At 36.9% G+C, this 26,665-nt stretch overlaps 1 protein-coding gene across 1 annotated transcript in view; it reads left to right on the top strand.

Annotated features, from left to right (window-relative positions):
- LOC109420358 (septin-2) overlaps positions 1-26,665 on the top strand; it is a 34,743-nt gene continuing 8,078 nt past the window's right edge. The window contains exon 1 of the mRNA XM_019694686.3: positions 1-105. Coding sequence (XP_019550231.1) covers positions 76-105 — 30 coding nt within the window. The 5' untranslated portion in view covers positions 1-75. The remainder of the gene's footprint in view (positions 106-26,665) is intronic.

The following is a 26,665-nucleotide window of genomic DNA, read 5'->3' as shown; positions in this document are numbered from 1 at the left end:
TGCGTGACGGTCGATCCGTTAGTTTTATAAATCGCTGTCATCGCTGTTTGCTGATTCAGTCTTCAGTGAACCATTATGGCGGCCGCAGACGTTGATGTGCAAAAGGTAGTGCATTATTTTTCTTTGCTGTTTTTTTCTGTGCAAATGGGCATTTTGGAAAAAATGTTTTGTGTAACTTCTAGTGGAAAGTTGGGGCTGTGTTTTGCGAATAGTGTCGATCAAGTTTGATCAGCAAGTGATCGAAAGGAAGATGTGATTTTTGTTGTAAAATATGTGCTTATGCTGGAGCGATTATCAAGTCCGACACCGAGAAGGGCGTCGCTGCGGATGTTGCTAAATTTGTGCGGATGGAAATCGGTCTGAATCATCTCTAAAAGCAGGTTTGGATATTGGTTGCAGTGTTCCTCCAGCAGAAATGAAGCGCCGGATGTGGATATTTTAATCTTGAAGTGCTTCGTGGGCATCTGATTTTGTTTAAGGAGCATTATTGGATATTTTGCTGAGATGCATTTTTTTCTGTTCGCTTTGGCCAGAGTGCAGCAGTGCTGAGGGATTGCTGCCAGACGCATAATATCAATGGTTCTTATGTGCTCCTTCTCCCTCAACTTGTAGGTATATTGCACACACAAAGATGCAGTGGCGGACAGAATTTCCTAAATAACTTACAGGGGATAGACAAAATGATCGGGACAGGCAAAATTTTCACTTTGCAAAAAATGTTCAACTGGCTGTATCTTTTCGAAAAGTGCATCGAATATTCTCAAACTTTTACTGTAAGTTCATCAACTAGTTGTGTATCAGTGGTATTAATTTGGAAAAGTTCGGGCTATTCTCCACGAAGTTATAAAGGTTCTTGAAAAAGGTAAAATTATCTGATAGCCAACTTTAAGCTGTTATACTGCCTATGATCGCATAATTGTCCCATATGAATAGGAAACCCAGCAAAGATGGGACTGATATGCAATCATGGGCAGTATATCTCCGTATTCAATGAACTGATTTCAATGAAATTTTGACCATTCATGACTTCTGTAATGAACTCTAAAAACGTTTAACCTTACTTGAAATTTTTAACAAGAGGAAAAGTTATAGCGATTTCATTTATTTTACGATTGTTTAGTAAATTGATCTTTTTTTATACGCATCCCATTACTTTCTCAATTTATTGTCGGCTATGTTGTAACTTTCCTTCAAAACACATTTATATACAGGGTGTTAGGTTCGTGAGTGCAAACTTTTTAAAGGATGATAGAGGGCCATAAATGGTGAAAAAAATTGTTCTACACACATGGTCAAATCTCAACCGTTACGTAGTTATTGAAGTTTCCATGTTTTTGATTATTATTGCCTTAACTGGCTATAACTTTAAAATGGCCAAACATATCGCAGTTTTTTGACCCTTATTCGAAAGATGATTGAATTTTCTATCACATGACTTCTTTGAATCGATTGGTTAAGTTAAATAACTAAGTTTTCTAGAGCAAACACCTCAAAAGTAGCGTGTTTTTATCAATTATCTTTGAAACAAGCGTAATAAATTAAAATTCTTTCTTCGGCAAAGTTGTGGCCCCTGTTTCCCTCTACAATTCGTTCTTTGACACCAAACTTCTAGCGCTTATTGTTTTCTTGCAATTTCGATTTAAATGTGCGGCACAGTGCGCAAAAAAGTGCTTACATTGACAGTTGCAAATTTATGATCTAAAATTCGATGTTTAAATCGAAATTGCAAGAAAACGATACAGCGCCTAAGAGATAGAAGTTTGATGTCAAGGAACGAATTGTAGAGTGAAACAGGGGCCACAACTTTGTCTAAGAAGACATTTTAATTTATTACGCATTTTTCAAAGATAATTGACCAAGACAAATTAAAACACACAACTTTTGAGCTATTTGCTCTACAAAACTTAGTTATTTAACTAAACCAATCGATTCAAAGATGCCCTGTGGTTTAAAATTCAATAATCTTTCGAATAAGAACCAAAAAATTGCGATAAGTTTGACCATTTTCAAGTTATAGCCAGTTAAAGCAATAAGAGTCAAAAACATGGGAAGTTCAATAACTACGTAACGGTTGAGATTTGACCATATGCGTAGAACAATTTTTTTTCACTATTTATGGTCCTCTATCACCCTTTAAAAAGTTTGCACTCAGGAACCTAACACCCTGTATAAGTCATTTAGGGGGAATTTAAATGAACTATAATTTGCATCTTGAATTTTGAAACGATGTTGAAGTTTTGGATAATTTGGTGTTTTATTAGAAAAATAATCTAACCGTTATAATTTTCTTTCGTGTTAAGAATTTAAAGTTATGTCAAAGGCTTTTCATTGCTCGTTATATAAGCCATGAATGGTCAAAATTTAATTGCATTCGGTTCATTGAATACGGAGATATAGCAGCTCAAATTTGGCTATTGGATAATTATAACTTTTTCACAGTGAATCAAAATTCAACCATCGCGCTACAATAATGACAATGTCGCATCCTGTATTTGTTTCGACAAACAAACCCATGCGACATAAGTTTGTCCCAACTTGAAAATAATGGGATTAACATCGTACACCACGAGTTTAGAGATTTTTAAGCCTTGCATTGCGATTTTCGAACGGTAACTTCGAGTCGGTAAACACTGCAACTCTGGTGGGTGAAGCGCTATCATCAAATAGTTTCGACTTTGGGTTTGCAATAATTGATTATTCACGAGTTGAAAAGTACGCAACAAATTCAGCTTCCGTTTTGTCTGCAACAAAAAAAAACGAGATCATGTCATTATCTGTTACCAGTAGGGATAAAGAGTAATCGTCGCACCTTCTTTGTTGCTTGTTTTGTGCCTCTTTTGTCTGACAATTCTCTTCACTGCTTTTTCAAGAACCTTTATAACTTTATGGAGAATATCCCGATATTTTCCAAATTTAGACCACTGATACACAACTAGTTGATGAACTTACAGTAAAAATTTGAGAATATTCGATTCACTTTCCGAAAAGTTAGAGCTAGTTGAACATTTTTTGAAAAGTGAAAATTGTGCCTGTCCCGATCATTTTGTCTATCCCCTGTATAAGAACGCATGATATAAATGCTTGATTGTGATTTCTAATACATACCTAGTACTAAAAGATAAATTCATGTTTTATTAAAAATAATTGATGGGTTGCATCAATCTTAGCTTTCATTCTTTTAATCATAGCTCACAAAAGTTGGTTTTATATTATTCGAAAAGATGGGTATAATCATTATAATGCCATTATTAATATTTAGATTGTTTAGCACGTAGCACCTTTAGTAATCATTAAGTAATGTTAGATTACCTAAAAACACTTTCCAATAGCAAAATCATTTTGAAACTTTAAGCCGTTCAATAAAACGCCGTAGTGGTTGACATATAATAGTATTCCTCAATAATCTCTGTTATATCGATTGCTCTACAAAATTGGAGTTGACTGAGTTATAGCGAAAAGTGCCCAAAATACCGGCCGCTGCCTAAGTGGTTCGCTACCCTATTTGTTTTCCTTTTTTTTTTTTTTTAATTTTTGTACTTTTTGTTAGAAGTGAGCTCTTATTATCGTGGTGTAATTGCTTGTTTTCGAATAGAATGAATGTGGGAGCAAACGATTACTAATGGCACTGCGACCCCATTAGAAAATATAATGACCGACCCACATGGTAGCATTTTTTTACCTGAATATCAATTTAAAATCTAAAATTTGCATGAGTTTATTTCCTCCAGATGTGGAGGTCACCATATTTTGTCCGTCACTGTACGTGTACAAGTGCGTATGTGAACCCATTCTGAGATGCATTCCGAGAAGTGCTTTCCATTGCCGTCGCATGAATGACTATATTTATAGCCGCCAAGAACATTAATTTCTCGCCCCATAATTGATCGTCTTGATTAAAGAAATCCGTAACAAACAGATATAATACATTCCGCTCTGGGTTGGCTTGTCCGCCCATCGTATAGGACGGCGGATGTACGTGACGTATTCACTAAAATTGAAGGGCAACACAATTTGGTCTGCGCCTCTGGCCGGCTCTCGCATTGAATAGGAAATCAATCGGACATGAGGCGAATCCTAATATCAATTTCCCAATTTTGATGGAATGGAAAGACTTTCACCCTCTCGATCCGTACTTGGGGCCTGTGTGTGGCCGACCCATAGAAAAAGGTAAAAATCGATCCAATTGCTGCAACTCCTCCGTCTTCGACTGAGGTGTACGTACAGTACATGTTGCTTTGCATATTCTCCAGTCTATGCGGTTCCTACTTTCCCAAGTGAATCAATCTGCGTACAGGTGAAAATCGTTCCGTCTTTCAGTCGGAGCGCTGAATCTAGGCGGAACGTTAGCACGTTAACGGTTATATCAGAGCAACAGCAGCAGCAACAACATATGGGCGATTGGATTTACGTTTTGCTGCGTATCGGCTATCTGGCAAAACATGATTTTATTACTATGGGTGTAAGAGTGGTTGAAATGGGCGGGAAGAAAATGTATGAAGGAAATATTACTATTTGATTTTCTTTTCTCTGGCAGCCAAATGTAAACTGGAACAGATACTTGCTTCATTTTAATGTGAACAAACATTTCCAGGATTAATTGCTGACAAAAACAAGAATAACGTCTCTACCAAATCGTATCAGATTCTCTTTATAGTTCTTTATCTGAAGACGGATTTAACAGGTTCATCATTTCAATTCTTCTCTAATGTTTACGCACTACATTGTATATGTTTAGGATCTTCTAGCAATAGCATTGTCGCTTCGTAACTGGTATAGTTGAATGAAGTAGCACAAGTATTTAAGACACATTCTTCGACGAGAAAGCTGTCCTGGCTACGTCTTTGCGATAGCTGGGAATGAGAAACGGTGATTAGTTAAATACCTACAGAATTGCAGAGTCTATTCGTCTTGTCATAGGTACCGTAAAACGGGGTAGCATTGATCAGCGGGGTAACATTGATCGGTTTGACCGACCTCATGAAATGTTCAAACAAGCATTTTATATTGAATCAGTTTCTGCTATCGAATGGCATATCATAATTTACTTTCATTTAGCAATTAAATGACATGCACTTTATGAAGATTGAATTTCATAAACATTGAAATAAATCGATTTTTCCATAACTGTGTTTCGTAACGACATTGTCAAACATTCATGCTTGGCGTGAATACTAGATAGGTACAATATGAGGTTCGAAATCACTGTATTACTCCAATATGATATCCTACAGTTGAATTTAATGAACGAAACTTTTATGAAAATGCTCTTTTTTAGTGAAATATACGATTTATGAAAAGCAGGCTATCAATTCCTTAAGCCGTTGCCTACTTATAGGCGTTTTTCCCGGATTGGAGGATTTTTATCCTAAAATAACTCAAAAAGTACACAACTTGTAAGAATTTGGACAACATATTCGAAATCAGCGACCCAGAATTTAGTAAGTAAAGGTATTTTCAACACCAACGAACGTTGATCAGTGAAATGATCAATGTAAACCCCAAATCAACAAAATTAAAAATAAGATTAAAAAGCCTATTTAAACATGTTTTAAAGTTTTACAATACTTTTCCGAGTAGCTTAACACATACTCAGAGGGCCAGTACTTGTTTAAAAAATACAAAACATGTGACGTTTGCTTTAACAAGATAATAATTCAAGAAAGATTGAAAATTTTGATCAATGTTACCCCGGATTACGGTATTTCATTCGCAATAGGACGAAATCAGTGAAATACTAGATTGACAGTAGTGAGCTAGATTTTTGAATAGTGAGATGATCAATTCTTAATTTCTGCAATAAAATTGTGCAAACAGCGTGAGTTATATGATTTCTTGACTAATTTGATGCTGTTTGAGTAAAAGTTCCAAACTGTGTTGTTGAAGTTGCAAGAAATAAATAATACAACAATCCAGTAATCCAAACTTTTGCTCAAACAGCATCTAATTAGCCAAGAAATCATAATACCCACGCTTTTTGCACCATTTCATTGCAGAAATAAATAATTGATTATCTCACCTTACAAAAATTCAGCTCACTACTTTCAATCTAGTACTTCACCTATTGCTTCCAAACCGGACGCAAATTTGCGGAGATGTCTGCCCAAAAATTACTATGTTTTTGAGGGAGTCACCCCAACTTTTTGTTCGGGATTGTAAACGTAGAATCTGACAGTATTAGCTGTTCAAAAACCCGGGAAACCCGCTTCGGATCATAATTCGTACCGTCCAATCGCGGTGTTGTCTTGCCTACGGAAGTTGTTGGAGAAGATGATTCTCTTTCGACTGGGCAAATGGGTTGAATCGAGGGGAATGTTGCCAGATACACAATTTGGTTTCCGCAGAGGCAAAGGAACGAGCGACTGTCTTTCGTTACTTTCTTCAGAAATTCAGCTTGCCTTTGCTCAAAAGCAGCAAATGGGCTCAGTGTTTATGGATATTAAGGGGGCTTTTGATTCAGTTTGTGTCAATGTTCTACACGACACGACAGTGGCCTTTCACCAATTCTGAACAACTTTTTGTATAATTTGCTGTTTGAGAAGCAGATGAGTTTCGCTCATGGCGACTTGACAGTTTCACGAATTAGCTACATGGGCCTCCCTCAGGGTTCATGTCTAAGCCCCCTTCTTTACAACTTTTATGCCAGAGACATAGATGATTGTCTCATGGAAAACTGCACGTTAAGGCAGCTTGCGGATGACTGTGTTGTTTCTGTAACGGGATCAATAGCAGTCGATCTGCAAGGACCACTACAGGACACTTTGGACAATTTGTCTATTTGGGCTCTCAAGCTGGGTATCGAATTCTCTCCGGAGAAAAGTGAGATGGTTGTCTTTTCTAAAAAAAACATAAACCGGCCAAGTTTCCGGTCGTTCTGATGGGTAGGACAATCACTCATAGCATGTCTTCACAATACCTCGGCGTCTGGTTCGACTCCAAATGCACCTGGGGGAAGCACATTGTGTATCTGATACAGAAGTGCCAAAAGCGAATCAACTTTATGCGAACTATTACCGGAACATGGTGGGGAGCACGCCCGGAAGATCTGATCAGGCTGTACCAAACAAACTTTCTATCGGTTTTAGAATACGGTAGTTTTTGTTTTCAATCTGCGGCGAAAACACACTTGCTAAACTGCCAATAATCGCATAGTTGACGTAAGCGCCATTGTAGTTTTCAGTACACTTTTAAAATTTTAACAATGGTTAATGAAAAGTTTATGATTTTTTTCACGTTGACATCTAACTGGTGCACAGTGTTCGAAATCGATGATTTTACGATCAAAATTAAATAACTTTTATTAGGTTGGTTCTAGAGGTTTGGCGTGTTCTACAAAGTTTTTCTGCATGTTAAAAGGCGTCTTTTGATAAAATGTAATAAATGATTAATCCCCCTAGAAGTGAGATAAAAAAATTATTTTTTCGAAATATTTTTTTTAGAGATTCGACGTCTTCGGCAAAGTTGTAGCCCATAATAAGAGAACAAAAATCGTAGAACATGTCAAAGCTCCATCTCTTACGGTTTTCGAGATATGGAGCGTTTTGTGCGAAGTACCCCTAAAACTAGTTTTTTCAGTGTAGCTTCAACAGATAAAATCCTACAGTTTTGTGACCTTCTACAAACTTGTTCAGGACGTTGAATTACACATTTATTCCGAAGATGTCAAGTCATTATATCTTAAAGCAAAAAAGTTATAGACAAATTTATCATATTTTAAGGTGTACTTTCACCTTAAGTAACTATTTCCGGCGCAAAATGGCGCAGATGGCTCAGTCGGTAGTTGAAAGATTAGACTTTTTACTATCACTTGGGGGTGGAAACCCTCGTGGGCAATAGTGGGAAAGAAGCTTTAAATACATGACAAAAACTAATTATTTTGCCTATAATACAAGCAAAATAAATAAAAAAAATAATAATTAAGAAGCTCACAGTAATTTTTACTGCACTGTGTTTCTTCCGGCAATATTTTACAACGTTTTTGCAAAAACCAGTGAGTTTTTATCACTAAAAATTAAAACATCAGAACAAAATATTGTTCCCGAGAGTTATAACTAAAGCTAGTCTATATATATAAAAATGAGTTTGAAGTCCCTTTGAGGCAACAAAACTCACGAATGGATGAACCGGTCAGCATGTCTCTTGCATGGTTCGATTCGTATTCATGGTGGCTGTGTTTATATGTAAGCAAAGTTACGAAAATCATCTAAAAAGTAAGAAAATTTATAAAGTGCTGATTTTTTATGAGCTGGGGAGAAAATCAACACGATCGAAATGAAACCAATCTAGAGTGCGGTGCTTAAATGAAATCGAAAGCTGTCAAACCACCACAAGACGGCAAGGCAAAGTTTGCTGGGACAGCTAGTTCTAAATAAAAGTATTGAATTTCTTCAAACTTATGACAACATATCTATGCCCAAAATGAATGACAACCTACTCAATAGTCATAAAACTGAATGGCTACGGTGGTTATAATGAGCCATTTTTCGAGACGTTTCGGATCAGCTGATCGCTCATTTCATGAATGAAAATTGGACAGGAGGTTGCGCCCAAGCCCGTGAGGGTTAATATCAATCTAGGGCAAGACACTGTGCAAACGAGAGCAACTCTGAGAATTTCTGAGTAACTCTCTTTGTCGATGATCGACGAAATTTGTTAATAGACATCTCCAAAACTGCAATTTTCATTCAGCACATGCAACACTTTGCAGTTTGACATTGGTGCCAGATCACACTTTGGCATAAATGGGAGAAATTCTGAGGAACTGTGAGGAATTCTGAACAACACCTCGAACACAGAATTGCTCTCGTTAGATCTCTCCTGCCCCTAGATATCAATATCAACACTGTTGTTGTTTCGTAAAATAGACTATATCAAATGCGTTTTGATAAATACCTTCGCAGTTCTTATTAAGGTAGTTGTAATATTACATTCTTCAATACATATTTTGACGACTTCCTGGTGAAAATAAAGTTAATCTTTTATATCAAATGATCAATTTGATATAAAAGGGGGATTCACTTAACAGCTTAAACTGATTAAACTGATTAAACGTCGCGATCACCAAGGCAATCTTTGATTATTTCATTCGCAAAATCATGAAACATTTCAAATAAGCAGAAAATTATGGCTTACGCAGCAATTTAATCTGTTTAGTGAGTACCCCTAAAATTTTATTTTCAACCCGATTTTTGTGAAAAGTACTGTTAAAAATATGAAAAGTACTTCAATTAACTCATGATGCAGACGATGGGACGTCCAATGTAATTGGTTAACGTCAAGAGATTAAAAATAATGTTTGACATTAAAAAAAAACTATCGCGTTATTTTTCGGTACCCCCTGTATTTTATTGATTTATATCTGATATATTTCTATTGCTTCCCAGTTGTAAGTCAAACTCATGGATTACCGAAAAAGCTGTTAATCTGCTATCGGACGAATCAAAACTTCTCCTGATGTTTTCCGATACTGATTCCATAGTTGAAAAGTCAAACAACAAATATAAATATAAATACATGAAAAAATAACAAAAAAATCTACTATGTGTTTTGATGCACATCTTGAACTATTCAATATTTTCTTCTTCCTATGTATTTCTAGCGCTACTTAACTTGAATATTGCCCCAAAAAAAACTTCAAACAGGTAATTTTAAAGTAACTTTATCAGAAATTGTCTGACCATCTGATAGTAAACAATATGAATTCAAAATCATGAATAAAATATTCTGTTTGGTAAAAACAATGCTCAAAAACGACACGAATGCAACTTTGGTGTAAAGTGTCGCTAATTTAAGTAAATAAATAAATAAATCACGCTCAAACATGTTGTAAAATATTGCTGGAAATAACGCAATGCAGTAAAAATTACTGCGGGCTCCTAAATGATTGATTTTTATTTATTTTTCTTGTATTACAGGCAAAATAATTAATTTTTGTCATGTACTTAAACCACCTTTCCCACTATTGCCCACGAGGGTTTCCACCCTCAAGTGATAGTAAAAAGTCTAATCTTTCAACTACCGACTGAGCCATCTGCGCCATTTTGCGCCGGAAATAGTTATTTAAGGTGAAAATACACCATAAATATGATAAATTTGCCCATAACTTTTTTGTTTTAAGATATAATGACTTGACATCTTCAAAAGAAATGTGTAATTCGACGTCTTGAACAAGTTTGTAGAAGGTCACAAAACTGTAGGATTGCATCTGTTGAAGCCACACTGAAAAAACTAGTTTTAGGGGTACTTCGCACAAAACGATCCATATCTCGAAAACCGTAAGAGGTGGAGCTTTGACATGTTCTACGAAAGTTTTTCTCTCATTATGGGCTACAACTTTCCCAAAGACGTCAAACCTCTAAAACATTTTTTTGAAAAAATAATTTTTTTATCTGACTTCTAGGGGGATTAATCATTGAAAATATTTTATCAAAAGATGCCTTTTGACATGCAGAAAAACTTTGTAGAACACGCCAAACCTCTAGAACCAACCTAAAAAAAGTTATTCAATTTTGATCGCAAAATCATCGATTTCGAACACTGTGATGGTGATTAGATCTTGTGCTCTATTGAATAAAACTGGTCAAAACTATGCACATTTAATAGATATTAGCTTGTGAGTGCTGATATAGTCAATGGTGGTTACGTCAACTATGCGATTATGGGCAGTGAAGCTTCTACGGATTCAATACAGTTGCCTTCGGATCGCGTTAGGTTGCATGAACTCGACTCACACAATGAGTTTGGAGGTACTTGCTGGTGTACAGCCTCTGACAGACTGTTTTGCGGAGTTGTCGTTCCGGTTCTTCATCCGATGCGAGGTTGTAAACCCGTTGGTCATAGAAAACTTCGAAAAGCTGCTCGAACATAATCCTCAAACTCGTTTTATGAGTGTGTACTACTGGTACATGACGCTGGAGGTAAGCCCATCTCCGGTTCACACCAATCGTCATAACTTCTCAGATTTCGGCAGGTCCTCTGTAGATTTTGATCTCTCTATGAAGGATGAGATCACCGGTATACCAGAATTTTTTCGTTCCGTAGTTATTCCACAAATTTTTCAAGTAGGTTCGGGCATGTTAGCGGGGACAGACAGTTCTTCACAGATGGTTCAAAAACCAATGATTCGACTGGGTTTGGTGTCTACAACGAATTTCATAGCGCCACCATCATGCTTCAAAAGCCCTGTTCTGTATACGTAGCTGAGCTAGCGGCTATATACTACACCTTAGAGTACATTAGCACTCTTCCATCTGAGCACTACTCCATTTTAACCGACAGTCCAAGTTCTCTGGAGGCTGTTCGGTCAGTAAAACTGATGAAACACTCAGCGTACTTCCTGAATGGAATACGCCAGGTCTTGAGTGCTTTGTCCAAAAGCTCATACACCATCACCATAGCTTAGGTCCCTTTACATTGCTCGATTCCGTGCAGCAATGAGAAAGCGGACTCACTGGCTAAGGTGGGCGCTAGCGAAGGCGATATTTTCGAACAGCTGGAAACACAAACGGAGAGATGAATAGATGGTTGCACTCCATCTTGCCACAGATGTCGAAGAAGCCATGGTTCAAAGGGTTGGATCGTACGGAGGCTCTGAAAGAGCTGGAAACAGTAAAATGGGGCACGTTCGGTGTAGTACTAGATTTGTAGTAATGAGCTGAATTTTAGTAAGGTGAGAAGATCAATTCTCCTTTTTTGCAATGAAATGGTGCAAATGTATTATGATTCCTTGCCTAATTTGATGCTGTTTGAGCAAAACTTTAGGCAACAGCGTTGTTGTTTTCTCAATAGGACACGATCGGTGAAGTACTAGATTTGTAGTAATGAGCTGAATTTTTGTATGGTGAGAAGGGGAATTTTCCGTTTCTGCAAGGATATCGTGCAAAAAGCGTGGGTATTACATTCGAATGAGTGTAATCAGTTTTGTACCTTTTAATTCCGCCCTATGTTGCTTATCCTTTGACAGATACGCGTATTTCGACTACCACTTGTAATCTTCCTCAGTGTCAGTTATCCACTGACTGGATAACTGACACTGAGGAAGATTACAAGTGGTAGTCGAAATACGCGTATCTGTCAAAGGATAAGCAACATAGGGCGGAATAAAAGGTACAAAACTGATTACACTCATTCGAAGAGAGTATTATGCTTAGAGGGTTCGAAAAGACGGTACAAGATCGTAGGTATTATGGTTCCTTGCCTAACTTTGGATAACTATGTTGTTTATGTTGCAAGAAATGGAGAAAACAACAACACTGTTGCCCAAAGTTTTGCTCAAACTGCATCAAATGGGGCACGTTCGGTGTAGTACTAGATTTGTAGTAATGAGCTGAATTTTAGTATGGTGAGAAGGTCAATTCTCCGTTTCTGCAACGAAATGATGCAAAAAGCGTGGGTATTATGATTCCTTGCCTAATTTGATGCCGTTTGAGCAAAACTTTGGATAATTATGATGCTTATGTTGCAAGAAACAGGACACGATCGGTGAAGTACTAGATTTGTTGTAACAAGCTGAATTGTTGTATGGTGAGAAGGTGAATTCTCCGCTTTTGCAAGGAAATCGTGCAAAAAGCGTGGGTATTATTATTCCTTGCCTAATTTGGTGCTGTTTGAGCAAAACTTTAGAAAACTGTGTTGTTGTTTTGGTTATTTCTTGTCTCTTGAACAGTACAGTTTTCCAAAGTTTTGCTCAAACAGCATCAAATTAGGCAAGGAATCATAATACCCTCGCTTTTTGCACGATTTCCTTGCAAAAGCGGAGAATTCACCTTCTCACCATACAACAATTCAGCTTATTACAACAAATCTAGTACTTCACCGATCGTGTCCTATTTCTTGCAACATAAACAACATAATTATCCAAAGTTTTGCTCAAACAGCATCAAATTAGGCAAGGAATCATAATACCCACGCTTTTTGCACCATTTCATTGCAGAAACGGAGAATTGACCTTCTCACCATACTAAATTTCAGCTCATTACTACAAATCTCGTACTACACCGAACGTGCCCCATTTTATTGTTTCCAGCTCTTTCAGAGCCTCCGTACGATCACCTAATGTTGGAGGCAAGTTCTTCATATTGCTATGAACAACTTAACTGTTACCATTCAACAAATCTTCGAAGTGATCCTTCCATCTGGCTACCACCATTGTTTTGTGTCAGCAAATTTACTTCATGGTCATTGCACAGGCGCAGCCTTATGCCGTGAAACATTTACAGTTACATAAAATTTCCGCATATTGTTCCGATCAGCAATCCAACTCAATTCTCACTGTGGTTGGTTCGTTCTTTTTCTATTCTTGCAACCCTGTTCCACTCTCTTTTGAGCAGGGTAGAGGCACCTATAATTCGACTCCGATGGCATTCTTCTCGTTCGGCACTTGTTGGCACTTTTTGTCGTGACAGATCAGTATAATTATTTGAGTGTTATTTTTTTTTTGAGATTTTACCCCTGAGGGCATTCATCTCACTCACATTTGAGTGTTATTTTGCATATAGGTTGTAAAGAGTTTAAGTTTAAGAGAATAAATTCGTCCTTTCGTTTAATTAAAAGTTATTGGAAATAACAATTCCATAATCAAAAGTTCAACGATATCTCTTCTATGCCCTTACAGGGGAACCAAAACAGAGGGAGCGAAAGTGACGACCGTAGGTGGTCAAAGAATTCAATCTCACTATGATAAGCAGCCGTGCATTCGTGAAACTACCCAAACCCATTCATTGATCGAAAATGTATCGGCGTTTTTTTTTGTTTCTTATTTGGCCAGCCAGTTCAATCAGTGAAAGCCTTGATTACGACAACTGAAGACGGCGTTTTCAAGTTTCGTTTTGCCCGTCTCCTACCATACCGTACCGTCCGTCTATCGTTATTTGTTTCTCCTTCCTTTTGTTCCGCAACAAATTTGGACTTCACCAACCACCCGTGCATGGGTCTACTGGCCGTCGTGCATCTACTCCTTATGATATGTGAATGCGTCTATATCACCGAACATTGGGGTGGAATACAAATTGGATAAACAAACACGTAACAATGTTGTTCTTCTAGGTCGGCGACCCTAAAAGAGGTGAATTGGCTTTCGTTTCAAATGTGTATGATACGGTGACAAACTACAATCTATTCCGGTGATCTATTATGTTGCTCTACACATTACCCTGCTTTTAGCTAAAATAGCGATGTTAGTGTTAATTGAGCTTCGTTCGCTTCGTTCATTGCACAAATTGCCTATTACTTATTCTACGAAAAGATTGTATGTTGGCCAAAGTGTGCGCTAGCTTTTTTTTTATAAATAATGCATTCAGTGAATGCTCGTCTCTTACCAGACGATGCGTGACCGCACTAGCAGACTAAACCCAAAGTAAACACCAGTGGGCAGATAGCCCACTGAACTGGAGAGTCGCCGTCGTACCACTTACTCACCTACTTAACCACCCGCACCTCTCTGACGTACACAGCAAACAATTGGATCGCTGGAAGGAATGGTGCTGCACATTAGCGTGGGACACAAAAAGACATTTTACTCCTGTACACTTTTTGAGTTCCATTTTGGTCCCATATCAACTGTGCAAAATTTCAGATCGATCGGAGAAACTATATTTTAGCGCCAGCCATTTTAAGTTTTCATACGATTTAGTATGGGGAAAATCACTTTTTCAAAGAAAAATCACCACGGGTTGCCACTTAACCCCTAAAAATAAATCGATGAATGATTTTTGTTGGAAATTTTACGAGGAACGAACCCTCCGAAGACCGCAAAGCGATCTGAGGCATATGAAAAAAGTTATTGACTGAAAACCGAATGGCATGCAAACGCTGTTTAACATGTAAGGAATAACAATAAATAATAAAATCTCGTTATTTTATCGATCGGGTGAAGCCTAATAACTTTTTCCACGAACGTCGCATCGATTTGCTGTCTTCAGAGGTCTGATTCCTAGTGAAGTTTTCTACAGAAATCATTCGTTGACTTATTTTTAGGGATCTAGGAGTGACTCCTAGCGATTTTTCTTTGCAGGAGTAATATTTCCCCATAGTAAATCGTATGAAAAACTAAGAATGGCGGGCGCTAAAATATAGTTTTTCCGATCGATCTGAAATTTTGCACAGTTGATATGGGACCAAAGTGGAGCTCAAAAAGTATACAGGAACTTGAGTTTTTTTCATTTTTTGTATTTTCCCATATAAACCGTGTACCAGGCTACTGCACATGCCTTTGATATGTTACAACTGGAAGCATTGTTTGCGATGCAGCATGAAATCTGGTTTAATCGTAAACTAGTTTGAAACTCGATCACCGAATGAAGTGTTGAAGATCGTTTCAAGTTTGGGTTGAGTTGTGTTATGCCATGGACCACTAATTTATACTGGTCAACTGAATGACAGTTTACGTTTTGAGAAAGGTAACTAACCTTTGTTATTAGTGGTTGAATTACGGGTATTGAGCCGAAAGATGATCATTTTTTTGTGCGTTTTTATTATCGATAATCATTATTTCGGCGATGATTTACTCTTTAGTTTTTTTGGTTTAATTGTGAAATTAAAGATTAAGAAAAAAGTAGAATCTTTCGTAGCTAAGGTCTGGGTATCAGGTATCAGTAGGTCGGCTCCAGAGGCACGTTCTCCTCCATTTGGGGAATTTGTGCCATCGCCAAAATTTTGTACATTGTTAGATACCTACTGTGCGTATCTAATCGTATCTCAAAAATCAAGTCAATCGGTTCAAAAGTGGCTGAGTTATAGCAGCAAGTGATTCCAGACCCTATATATCTCTACTAGTATTGTTTCCGGATCTGCGCTAACTGCCTTTTCTAAGCATCTCAAGTAACATTTTGGTGACAGTCTTATAGAGGCTTTGACAACCATCATAAGGCCTCGAAACTTTTATTTTGGTTTCATGATGGTGTTAAGAGCCTCTTCTACTCTATTTGTATACATCTTGTTACTAGGGGGGCTGTTCGAGCTCGTTTGGAAGTTAACCATCAATGTTAACTTATTTTCCCGATAAGCCTAGATAGCTGTGTAGTGTCGGTAGCGGTTGTCTCAATTGGCTAAGAATAACACTACGGACCGCCTGATCCAGTGGTAAGGGTCCACTAAACAGGTGACCCCTAATTCATGGTGTTATGCATACCGTGCCAAGGAATGAAAGGTTAGGAGGGTCTAATAAAAACCTAACCACAAACGGAGCCTGTGAAGAATTAGGGCGTCCTCTACAGTATTACGCCCTTACTGCGCTAACCGGAGCAATAAGGCAGTGGACCTTGTGTTTCTCCGAGATAATCAGTTGCCCTTCTTAAGTCTCAAATTGGAGGCTAAATAAGGACGGGATTATTCAAATGTTGTAAATTACCCAGACAACCAGGAGTCGCATAAGAAACCATGTTGTACATCGTATAAAGTACTATTTTAAGTCACTATCGCATATATGTACGGCTGATTGACAAATTTCATCGCACATGATGTTATTTTTTGAACTTATTACGATGTATCAGGTAAAGTCTTATAAGAATACAAATAAACTTTTGACAAATCTTACGCGCCATACAAAAATATTTGGGTTCTCATACAAATAATCTTACAAGGGGGGGAGAGGGTATCGAAAAATCGCAAAAAAACCCTTACGTAATTAATGGACCGTCCCTTATCATTATTTGTTTTGTTGGCTTGATAATCAACAATGGGAGGTGCTAGCCAGAGAGGGGCAGAGAAAACTGTACGGGAAATCGTTTTTAGCCTACCAAACACGCACAGCGCAAGTGAAACAAGTGCATTCCAACAAACACTGAGGTGAGTTAGAATATCATGATAATTAATCAGTAGAGTAGGTCATCGTTTATATGGGAAAATGAAAAAATCAATGGTATCCCACCAGATCAAAGCTTTTTTGATCCCATTTCAGGACCCAAATAAGTGTGCAAAATTTGGGCACGATTAATTATGTCTACGTTTTGCGCATCGCGATTGAAGTTTGTATGGGGTTTTACATGGGAAAACATACTTTTTTGCAATTTTCTCATAACAAACTCGAATTTTTCTAAAACCGTGTAACCGATAAAGTGAAAACATAGCCTAGGGTGTCCTTTAAAACTTTGTCGAAGACCGCGAAGTGATCTGATGCTTATGAAAAAAGTTATAGCGTTGGCATTGCTTGGCAAAACAGCATAATTTTGTTGCTATTGTTATTCCTTTACATGTTAAAACATAAACACATGCATGCGTTTCGTTGGTTATAACTATTTTCACAAGCATCGGATCACTTTGTGGTCTTTAACAAAGTTTTTCAGAACATCCTAGGCTATCATTTTATAGTATCGGTTAAAAAGTTTCAGACAAACTTTTTCAACTTATGACAAAAATGCAAAAAAAGTATGTTTTCCCATACAAAATCCCATACAAATTTCAATTGCAATGCGCAAAGTGTAGACGCAACCGATCGTACTCAAATTTTGCACAGATACTCAGGACCCGAAACGCAGAGATGGCATGCTCCTCAGTGCGAAACGTGAGAAGAGAAAACGTACACTCTACACACGACTTTCAACGAGAGCGAGGGTGAACTACGCAACTTTTTTCACACACAAACCAGCCGCTCACTCTCTGGCATCCATCGCGGCACCCTCAAAATGAGTGCTCAAACAAATGTTAGAACAAACATGTTTTTTTCAGTTTCTGCGTGCACATTTTGTGCGCGCAGAAAATGTACACACAAAAATTCGTGTTGAGAGCGCACTCAGTCGTGCTTCCAGTGCAATACTGTGTGTACTACAGGAGTATGAAAGTACTTGCTTGTCTAAGATATCACATAAATCACAGACAAATAGATGTGACACTAACGAAATTTCAATCTCATATATCTCATGATCCTGATTACATAGAAAGTTGGTGTCTTCGGCAAAGTTGTTTGGCTGGTCAAGGACTAACCGATAATAAGATTTAAGATTCAAAATTCCACCGCTAGGCGGCGCTAGTGAGCTAACAAATTTTGTTTTTCATAAATATCAGGAAAATTTGCAAAAAAAATGCAACTAGCGCCGCCTAGCTGCAAAAACTTGAACCAAACGGTAATTATTCTGAAAGCCCTTGATCTACCAAACAATAGTGCCGAGGACAACATCTTTCTACAAAATGAGGATGCTGAGACATGCGAAATTTAAAATTTGTTTGCTCTCTAGCGCCACCTAGCGGTGGAATTTTGAATCTTAAGTCTTATTATCGGTTAGTCCTTGACCAGCCAAACAACTTTGCCGAAGACACCGACTCTCTAAGTAGGGTAAGTGTGCCGATCGTTGTGGTAATAAAGTAAATTAATTTAAAAAAATATGATCTTTTTATCTAATTAAGGGTTTCAAAACGTTAGTAGGTAGTTTTCTATCCAAATTTGCCCGGAAAAATATGAAAACTATCGTTTCTCTCTGTTTTCGATCAAAAATCGCATACCACAACAATAGGCACACTGTTCCTATTATGGAGGTAAAATTTAATTTCTGTTCCTAATGTTGCGGTATCCCATTGAAATCATATGGGATACCGCAACATTAGGAACACTACCGCAACAATAGGAACACTGCAGCAGAAATATTAAGGAAAATATTTTTTTTAAATAGATTTTTGGGCAAATCTTAAGCACACGAAAAATGCAATCTCATAATTTAAGCATAATACATCTATTAAAAATGCCTTTTGGTAACATTTCAGTCGAAAAAAAAGCTCAAACGCCACTACCGCAACATTAGGTACTACCACAACGAAGGGAACAATTTCCCTAATCAGGATCATGAGATATATGAGATTGAAAATTCGCTAGTGTCACATCTACTTGTCTGTGATTTATGTGATATCTTAGACAAGCAGATGCAACACTGACATCCCATATATCTCAGGATCCTGATTACTTAGAGAGTTGGTTTCTTCGGCAAAGTTGTTCAGCTGGTCAAGGGCTTTCAGAATATGGGCCGTGTGATTCGTGATTTCAACGCTAGGCGGCGCTAGATAGCGTACAAATTTTACATTTCACATATCTCAGCAGTCCGATTCTTTAGAAAGATGGTGTATTCGGCAAAATTGTTTGGTAGATCAAGGGCTTTCAGAATAATTATCGTTTGGTTCAAGTTTCTGCAGCTAGGCGGCGCTAGTTGCAATTTTTTGCAAATTTTCCTGATATATATGAAAAACAAAATTTGTTAGCTCACTAGCACTAGTTGGTGGAATTTGGAACCAAAATATTCATCAACTGTAAGTCCTTGATCAGCTTAAGACGTCTGCTTGTCTCTGATATCACAGGATTTGATACCCCTTAGCGGGTTTTGGACTCACTGGCATGCTTTCGGTTCACCAAATGCTCAAGCAACATTGACCCCTTTGAACACACTGCGTGTGCACTGAGTTCTGTTTTTTCTGCGTGCGCGCAGAAATTGCGCACTGGGATTATGACTTGCGGGCTCTCATTGCTCTCACGCAGCACTCTAATCACCCGCACAAAAACTCTGCGTGAGAGAAATTATGTACATTTTATTGCGCGTTTTTTCTCTTTCTCTTTTGTAAGGTAAATGAAACTGAGAATTTCAGTGAAAGATGAGCGTAAATGGGCACAATTTCTGCGTGACATGCCATCCCTGCCGAAACGGAACCAAAAAGGCTTTGATCTGAGAAAACGGTTCCGATGACCCACACTATTAATCAGATTGTTTCATAAGTAGCGTTCGGTGCTGTGTGTGAAGTGTGGCTCGACAACCCGAATAAAAAATACAGTAGAAAAACCGAACGTTGTATTGTAACAGTACTATTTAAAACCATATTTTTACAATAGACACCACTGTAAAAATAAAAATACAAAAACAATAAAATGTAATGTAGAACCCAATACAGTATATTGTAAATAAGATTTTTACAATATACTGTACGGGTGGTTAAGTATCGTAACAATATAAAAAAATATTTTTCTCCATATATATTTTTTTGCAAAACCATACATTATATTGTAAATGAATTGTTATAAATACTGATACGTGGGTTTTAATAAACCGTACTTTGTATGGTACACATATGGTTTCAAACAATAAAATGTACCGTAAATATATTGTTTTCAATTGTAGTTTCACTACTGGTTATACATTCAATTAAATGGTTTTGGAATGGTTCTCTTTTGTTATGTTGTATTGGTTTACATTACATAAACCATATAATGTTATATTATCTTGTCATTTTCCTCCTGTTAATGGCATCTTAGGCTTACTAGCATTATGAGAATGCGCTTTGGGAATTCTCCAGAGCGTTTTGGATAACCCTTCATATTGGATCGCCCACGTCTAAGTCTGAGTCGAGGTCTGAGTAGTCTCTGTTTGCATTAACAGTTGAAGCTTAGGCTCCCATGCCCCACCAGCCAGATAACTGGGTTTCGCAAACTAAGCATTATTTGTGGCAACACTTTGAGCGGCATGATGGAACTATGCCGAGCGCGCTAAGTATTATTAGACCACTAATGTAGTTGCATGAAGTGGGTGACGAGGTACATAAGTATCATTACAGCGTGCTTAACCGTTTTTGCAATATTGAAGCTCCAGTTTGACCAAAGTTTGAAATACACGGAGAAAACATAACAACTCATGAGAAAACTGCACGGAGAAAAAACACTGCAGTTTGAAACAACAAACAGGTTTGTTAAATGGTAATCTAATAAAATAGTAGATTCAAACTGTAAATTTGTTGTTTTGAATCTGTAACTGTGGTTTGAAATAACCATGCTTGATAGCTGTTTCTACTAATCATCATTGTGTCTAAAACAACTCAAATTTTGATTATTCATAACTAACATGGTTGTTGTTTTCTACCAAACCATTAGTTGATTTTACTAAATATTACTTTGTTTATTTTGGGTATGGTCTGTAGAAATATTATTTTGGTTGGAGAAATAACTACTAAAATATTGGTTTGCATCAAACTAAACTTTCGGTTCGTTCAGTTTATCGGTCTTTCGCCGCGTCTTTACTGTTCTCTTTTTTTTGCCTGCTCGAGAATAACAAACCGCCATTGCTTTTACTCGTCCTTCAGAAATAATTAAATAGTGCAGTAGATAAATTGTGCATATTATCATATTTTTTTTATTAATAAGTGCGGACGTTATGTAGTCGTTTCACGTCACAGGTAAATATCAATATTCGTAATCGTGACCAATTTGCTAAAGTTTTTCGAATTGCTTTGCAGGACGTTGTGCGTTTTTGGGAAAGTAGACAAGCTATCAGGATCGTCCGTGGTCTTCGGCGGCAATACGTACCGCTAGCTCGGGCACCTGCCATTATCGAGAATTGCTTCACAAGAGCCATGTTATTCTTGTGGTATTAAATGCAATAAAAACCGTAGCAGAACACCAGCAGCCACCGAAAGGACCTCGAAATGAACCTTCCACATTGTAGTACGACATCACGATTGCAGTGCATGCATTTTTTTAATTTATTCGGATAAATAAAAAAGGTTTCAAATTTGCAAATTAAATTAAGCATATTGTGCTATCATTATTTTGAATAAAAATTACAGGGATCACATATACAGGCAAGGGGAACAGGGGAATAGAAGGGGGGGTAGGAGCTACCGGAGGGGTTTGTAGTTTCAACTAATGGTTTGGTTTGTTTTGAACCAAATTTTGTTAGAAACAAACAGCATGTGACAGTTGAAACAACAAACAAAATCGTTTATTTCCTCTACTGTCAAAACAAAACAACCAACAAAATAGTATTTTCAACCGGATGTTTGTAGAAATTAACCGCAGATGTGCCAGAGAAACAACCCAAAATTTTGATTAATAACAACTGCCACGGGTAGTCAAATTAAACTATTATGCCAGTTGTGACGAATTCAAACCAAAAGCCCGGTTTAATCAAACCGAAAATCGTTTGTGTTTACTAATTATTTTTCTCCGTGTGTCAAGTTCGATTCAAGTATAAGTTAGGTTAAAAAGCGAACCCACAGACGAACCTATATTAGAATTTCTTTCAGTATTCAGTCCAGTCCATATGTTAAAGATGGCTCTACGATAAAGTACGTCAATCGTATTTCTCTCATCGCACTCTACATACCTAGTCCACCATATCTCTTGGATCTGCAGTTCTTAAGAGATCTGGTTTACTACTTATTTAAACATTTTAATGACTTTAAATTTATGATGATGATTAACCTGGGCTTGTTAGGGGAATACCCGTAAGTAAAAAAAATCGCGTTAAGTACTGTTCCTTTGATTCTTAGTGGAATTCAGTGGAACAGTACTTAACGCGAATTTCTTTTTACTTTTAAATTGATGTTTCAACTTATTCACTTTTTTTCTTTCCTTTCCTGTGCATCAAAAAAGTCACAAACATCAACAAAACAAAGCACGGAAAAAAATCTAAAACTGAATAAATAATTAATAATGCACGGAAAAATAATGTTTCGAAAAATTGAATGGTTCAAACGTAAGAAAAACAAAAAATCGAATTTAAATGTATAGTAGCTACAATGTGCGAAGCTTTTAGTGAACCATTTCATTACAATATATATTATTGTAGCTGGTACACTGTATGGTGCATGAATGGTTTTCACCAAACACCCTATGGTTAGTTTTTGTCCGGGAATCCAGAGGTCATTAGTCCGAAATCGAGCTGACAAAATTGTTTTTTTTTTAAATATTATTAAATCGCATAAGATGCTAAATTGTGTCTCAATAGTGCACACGGTGCATCGCATAAGATATCGCTTCAAGTCATACAGCGCTATTATTGTTCCGTCAATACACGTATAGCGCCTCCACTTTTGTACGCATAAGGCACTTTTGCTGCATCTTATGCGATGTAACTTTAACGCATAAAAGTACGTATATCATGAACATAAACTTCATTATACGTGCAAATTGGTTGTCTGGGTAGTTTACATTACTACCTATATGGGTTCGCTTAATGCGTATTCGTCATTGGCGTTTTTCAATTGACACCGATTTGGTTTGTCGTTGATGTTTCCTTTTTGTGCTGTGATTGTGAAGAGTGTAATCCGGTTTAGTTTGGGTACCCAAGTAACCACAAGCATTATATCATAACATTAATTCTATCGTATTATAGTTTAGCTAATGCAACATAACTTTTATTTTACATCTGTCAAGTAATGAAGCGTTTAATCTACATTATGAAAGCATTGAAGCATTACGAGATTTTGACAGTTCTGTATAGTTCTATAGAGCCGTTGTTAAATGCTTCATTGCATTACCATGTTAAAAGCTTTATAGCAATCAATAATGCAAGTATTTATTACTTTATATGTGCCTTTACTAAAGCTTCCATCGTTGTAAACAGACAAATATCGCTCAGTTCGAAAAAAAAAACTGTAAAACACTTTTAGAAACAGAACCATTCAAAACAAACCAAAATTTTCATGGATTGCTGCGGAGCACTTAGATTATCATGTTCTGATGTTGCTGTGTAAAATTTATATTATGTATGGTTTTTTGGGTTTCTGGTTGGGACATGAAAATAATCAGATGCTGAGGGAACAAAAATTATGTGGGGTATCGGTTTCCTTGTTTAACCCGATTTCATAGAAGGAAGAGTTGAAGCGCTGTTTGTATTATTTCTTATTTATTGTATTTTAGGTAGAAGTGAGCACATATGAGAACAAAAAAAAAACAGAATCAACACAGACGAATTTATATTCGAGAGTAACAAAACTGATGGCATTCAAACCCCGGCACATTTTTTAGAGTTGCTGAAAACACAACTCAATAAGGCACTAGCTAAGTATACTTTACTTTATGTTGCACATTTTTCCAGGTGCAAAATACATGGTATCGTAGCACACAGCGTTAGCGCGTCCGAGTTTCATCGTGGTCAGTTTCAGCAGTCTAGGTTCAATTCCCGAAATACAATAAAAAAACATCAAAGTGAGAGTATCGGAAGATAAAAAAGATAGAAAAATGATAAACATACTTTTTTTCTTTTTTGACATGATGCATTAAGTGTGCATTCCATGCGATTTGATTGCATTAGCTATAAGGTACAGGCATTTTATATGCTTTAGCAATCACCACAGTAAAGCTTGCTGTAAATCAACAATAGTAGCGCCACTTTCGACTTAAAACCTACTTTAATGGTGCCTATATGACAAAACAACTTTATATCGCATGTCATATAATACACTATAAAGCGAAAATAATGCTCTATATAAAGCATCAAGGTTACTTGGGTAGTGGCTACGGCAAGGAAACCTCAGATCAATTTTCATTGTAAAAAGCGTACATAGCCCAAGTGGCTCTACTTCAAAAAGCTCATATTCGTAGGGTAACTTCTGTATATGTTACCTTGTGAACCCAGTTTTGCTTCTTTCATTAAAAATGAAGTGTCGTGCCTCGAGCATGCTATATCTTAGAATAACGTTAACAGTATGTTTCAACCTTTCCTTATGGATGCCTTCAAGCAAGCTCTTGTATTCAGCATCTTTTCGCTGATATATAAATATATTTGGCAGTATTGCTACGATGATTACATCATCAGAAGTGGCTCAAACATTAATTTGAGATGCTTCAGTTTTAAGGAATACTTAGGTACACCTTGTCCTTTTTTTACGTCCATGAATGACTTAGCGACAAAACATTCTGCCGCCAAGAAAATGAGCAAACTCAACATTTTTATATTTTTTAAAACATCTCCGTGATTAGGAGAAGTGAACAAAAATATAAAAACGTCTATATTAATTATTATTTTGGCAGTAGAATTTTATTTCGCTAAGCCAATAGTGGACGTAAAACGAGGTTTAGGTGTAGTACAGTTCATGGATAACTTAACATAGAATTGTACCTAACCCAACTCTGCATGAGCAGAATTTGTCATGAGTTGACTGATTGGCATGTGTCAGTGAGGAGTCTCCATTCGACCTTCTTTGCACTTTTGAGTGTTCCTTCGCAAAATTTGCGTATTCAGGCATCACTGCTCAACAAACTAGGGAACCTGTACTAATTGGTTGCGACCACATTTTATGGATAACTCGCTTCCATTGCTACTCCAAGAGAGTCTCATTATGGTTTTGTACCTACAACGCCCTCCATTGTGGTATACCATAACTATTGCTTTGGAAGAAGCTTGTCCTCTGCGGTCTTTGCGGGCCGCAAGAGCAGGCCTGGTAGCGAGTCACTTTTTAGTGATTTGGTCACTATTTTCGAGTCAGTCACTAAAAAGTCACTATTTGCACGAAAAAGTCACTAAAGTCACTTTTTTCAGAAAAATTGTCACTAAAGTCACTATTTTAGTAATGTGACAACATGGAGAAGACAAAATAGTAATTTAGATTAGAACGCATCGCCAAAATTTTCTTCAGAATGCTTATCTCACATAAAAAATTTCGGCTGCGCCGCTTATTATACGGATAATGTTGTCTTTATTAACCCTCGAGCAGTCGCGTCTTTGATTACCTGAGACGTCGCCACGCTCACGCTGTGTACCACAAGCGTGCATATTTCATGGTGCGTGTACTCAGTACACAACGCGACCGCTCCCGGGTTAATGGGGCTTATAGCTACAGTTTCAATTCTTTTTTGGGACACTTGATTGGAAATGTGTCTAAGACTTAAGAATCATTTGTGAAATAATTAAACTTATCCATTTTAACAGAACACTATTATTCCTTCATTATTTTCATTTTATATTTCTGTTTAATTGTATCGTCCTATGTCCACGCATCGTTTTGTACTGGTAATGATGAGATGTTTGGACATTTGAGTTTACCGGAGATAATACATATTCCATTGTGTTCCCCTGTATCGGTATATTTTAAGCGTTTATAAGAGTTTTTATGATAGGTGGAATTTCTGATGAACTAACTGTGAAGCTAGTACAGTGCAATGCTTTAAAAACCAGTTCGGTAAGGGCAACAAATTTGCAGTTATCCCACCGTTAGACGTTAAAACAGTGAACTATGTTAGTCCTAATGAACAGAACACTCGAATGAATTTCACGATCCCATTAACGTCAATTGATGTGAAAAGAAATGTACACATGTTGAGGTTATCGAATGTCAATTGTAGTAACATGATTTGTTCAGCATCTTTGGACTGGAATGCGAAAGACTTTTTGAGGGAGTTTTTTTGGAATTTCTTATGTAAATTTTTACTGTTAAATTTAGTGAAATGTTGGCAGAATTATTTAAAAAGCTTTATTTACAATTCATCCAGAAGATTCTTCAAAATGCTACTTTAAAAAAAAATCAAGACTCTTTCGTTACTCTTTGTGTTTTTCTTGGAACCGTAATTTACCAATATCCTATATGCGACGATAACAAGTAAAACAACCATAACAGAGTATATACTACAAAAATCTTGGAATTTCCAGAAAATTGTATTGAAAATCTCACGACATTCCGCAGATTGCATGGAGAATATTGTGGTAAAATTTACATGATTTTCTTGCCATTCTTTGCTCTTAAAATTACTAAATTCAATTATATAAAATTTTCGTTCATCTAAGCTTTCGTTAAAAAAACATAGAAATTTATGTTTGTTTGTGATTTCAGGTGGATTTTGAAAAATTTCTGAACGGTTTATAGATAGTTTTCAGTGTTCTTGAAAGTATTTTCTATAAATTGATTGACTGATTGATTTGTCTTTATTAAATTTTCTATAAACTTCCTGAACATTATTGAGCAAATCCTTGAGACGCTTTATTTTTTC

The sequence above is a fragment of the Aedes albopictus genome, chromosome 3 (assembly GCF_035046485.1).
Source record: "Aedes albopictus strain Foshan chromosome 3, AalbF5, whole genome shotgun sequence".
Lineage (NCBI taxonomy): Eukaryota > Metazoa > Arthropoda > Insecta > Diptera > Culicidae > Aedes > Aedes albopictus.
The sequence above is the reverse complement of the archived record's forward strand: the minus strand, read 5'-3'. Positions and strand labels throughout refer to the sequence as shown.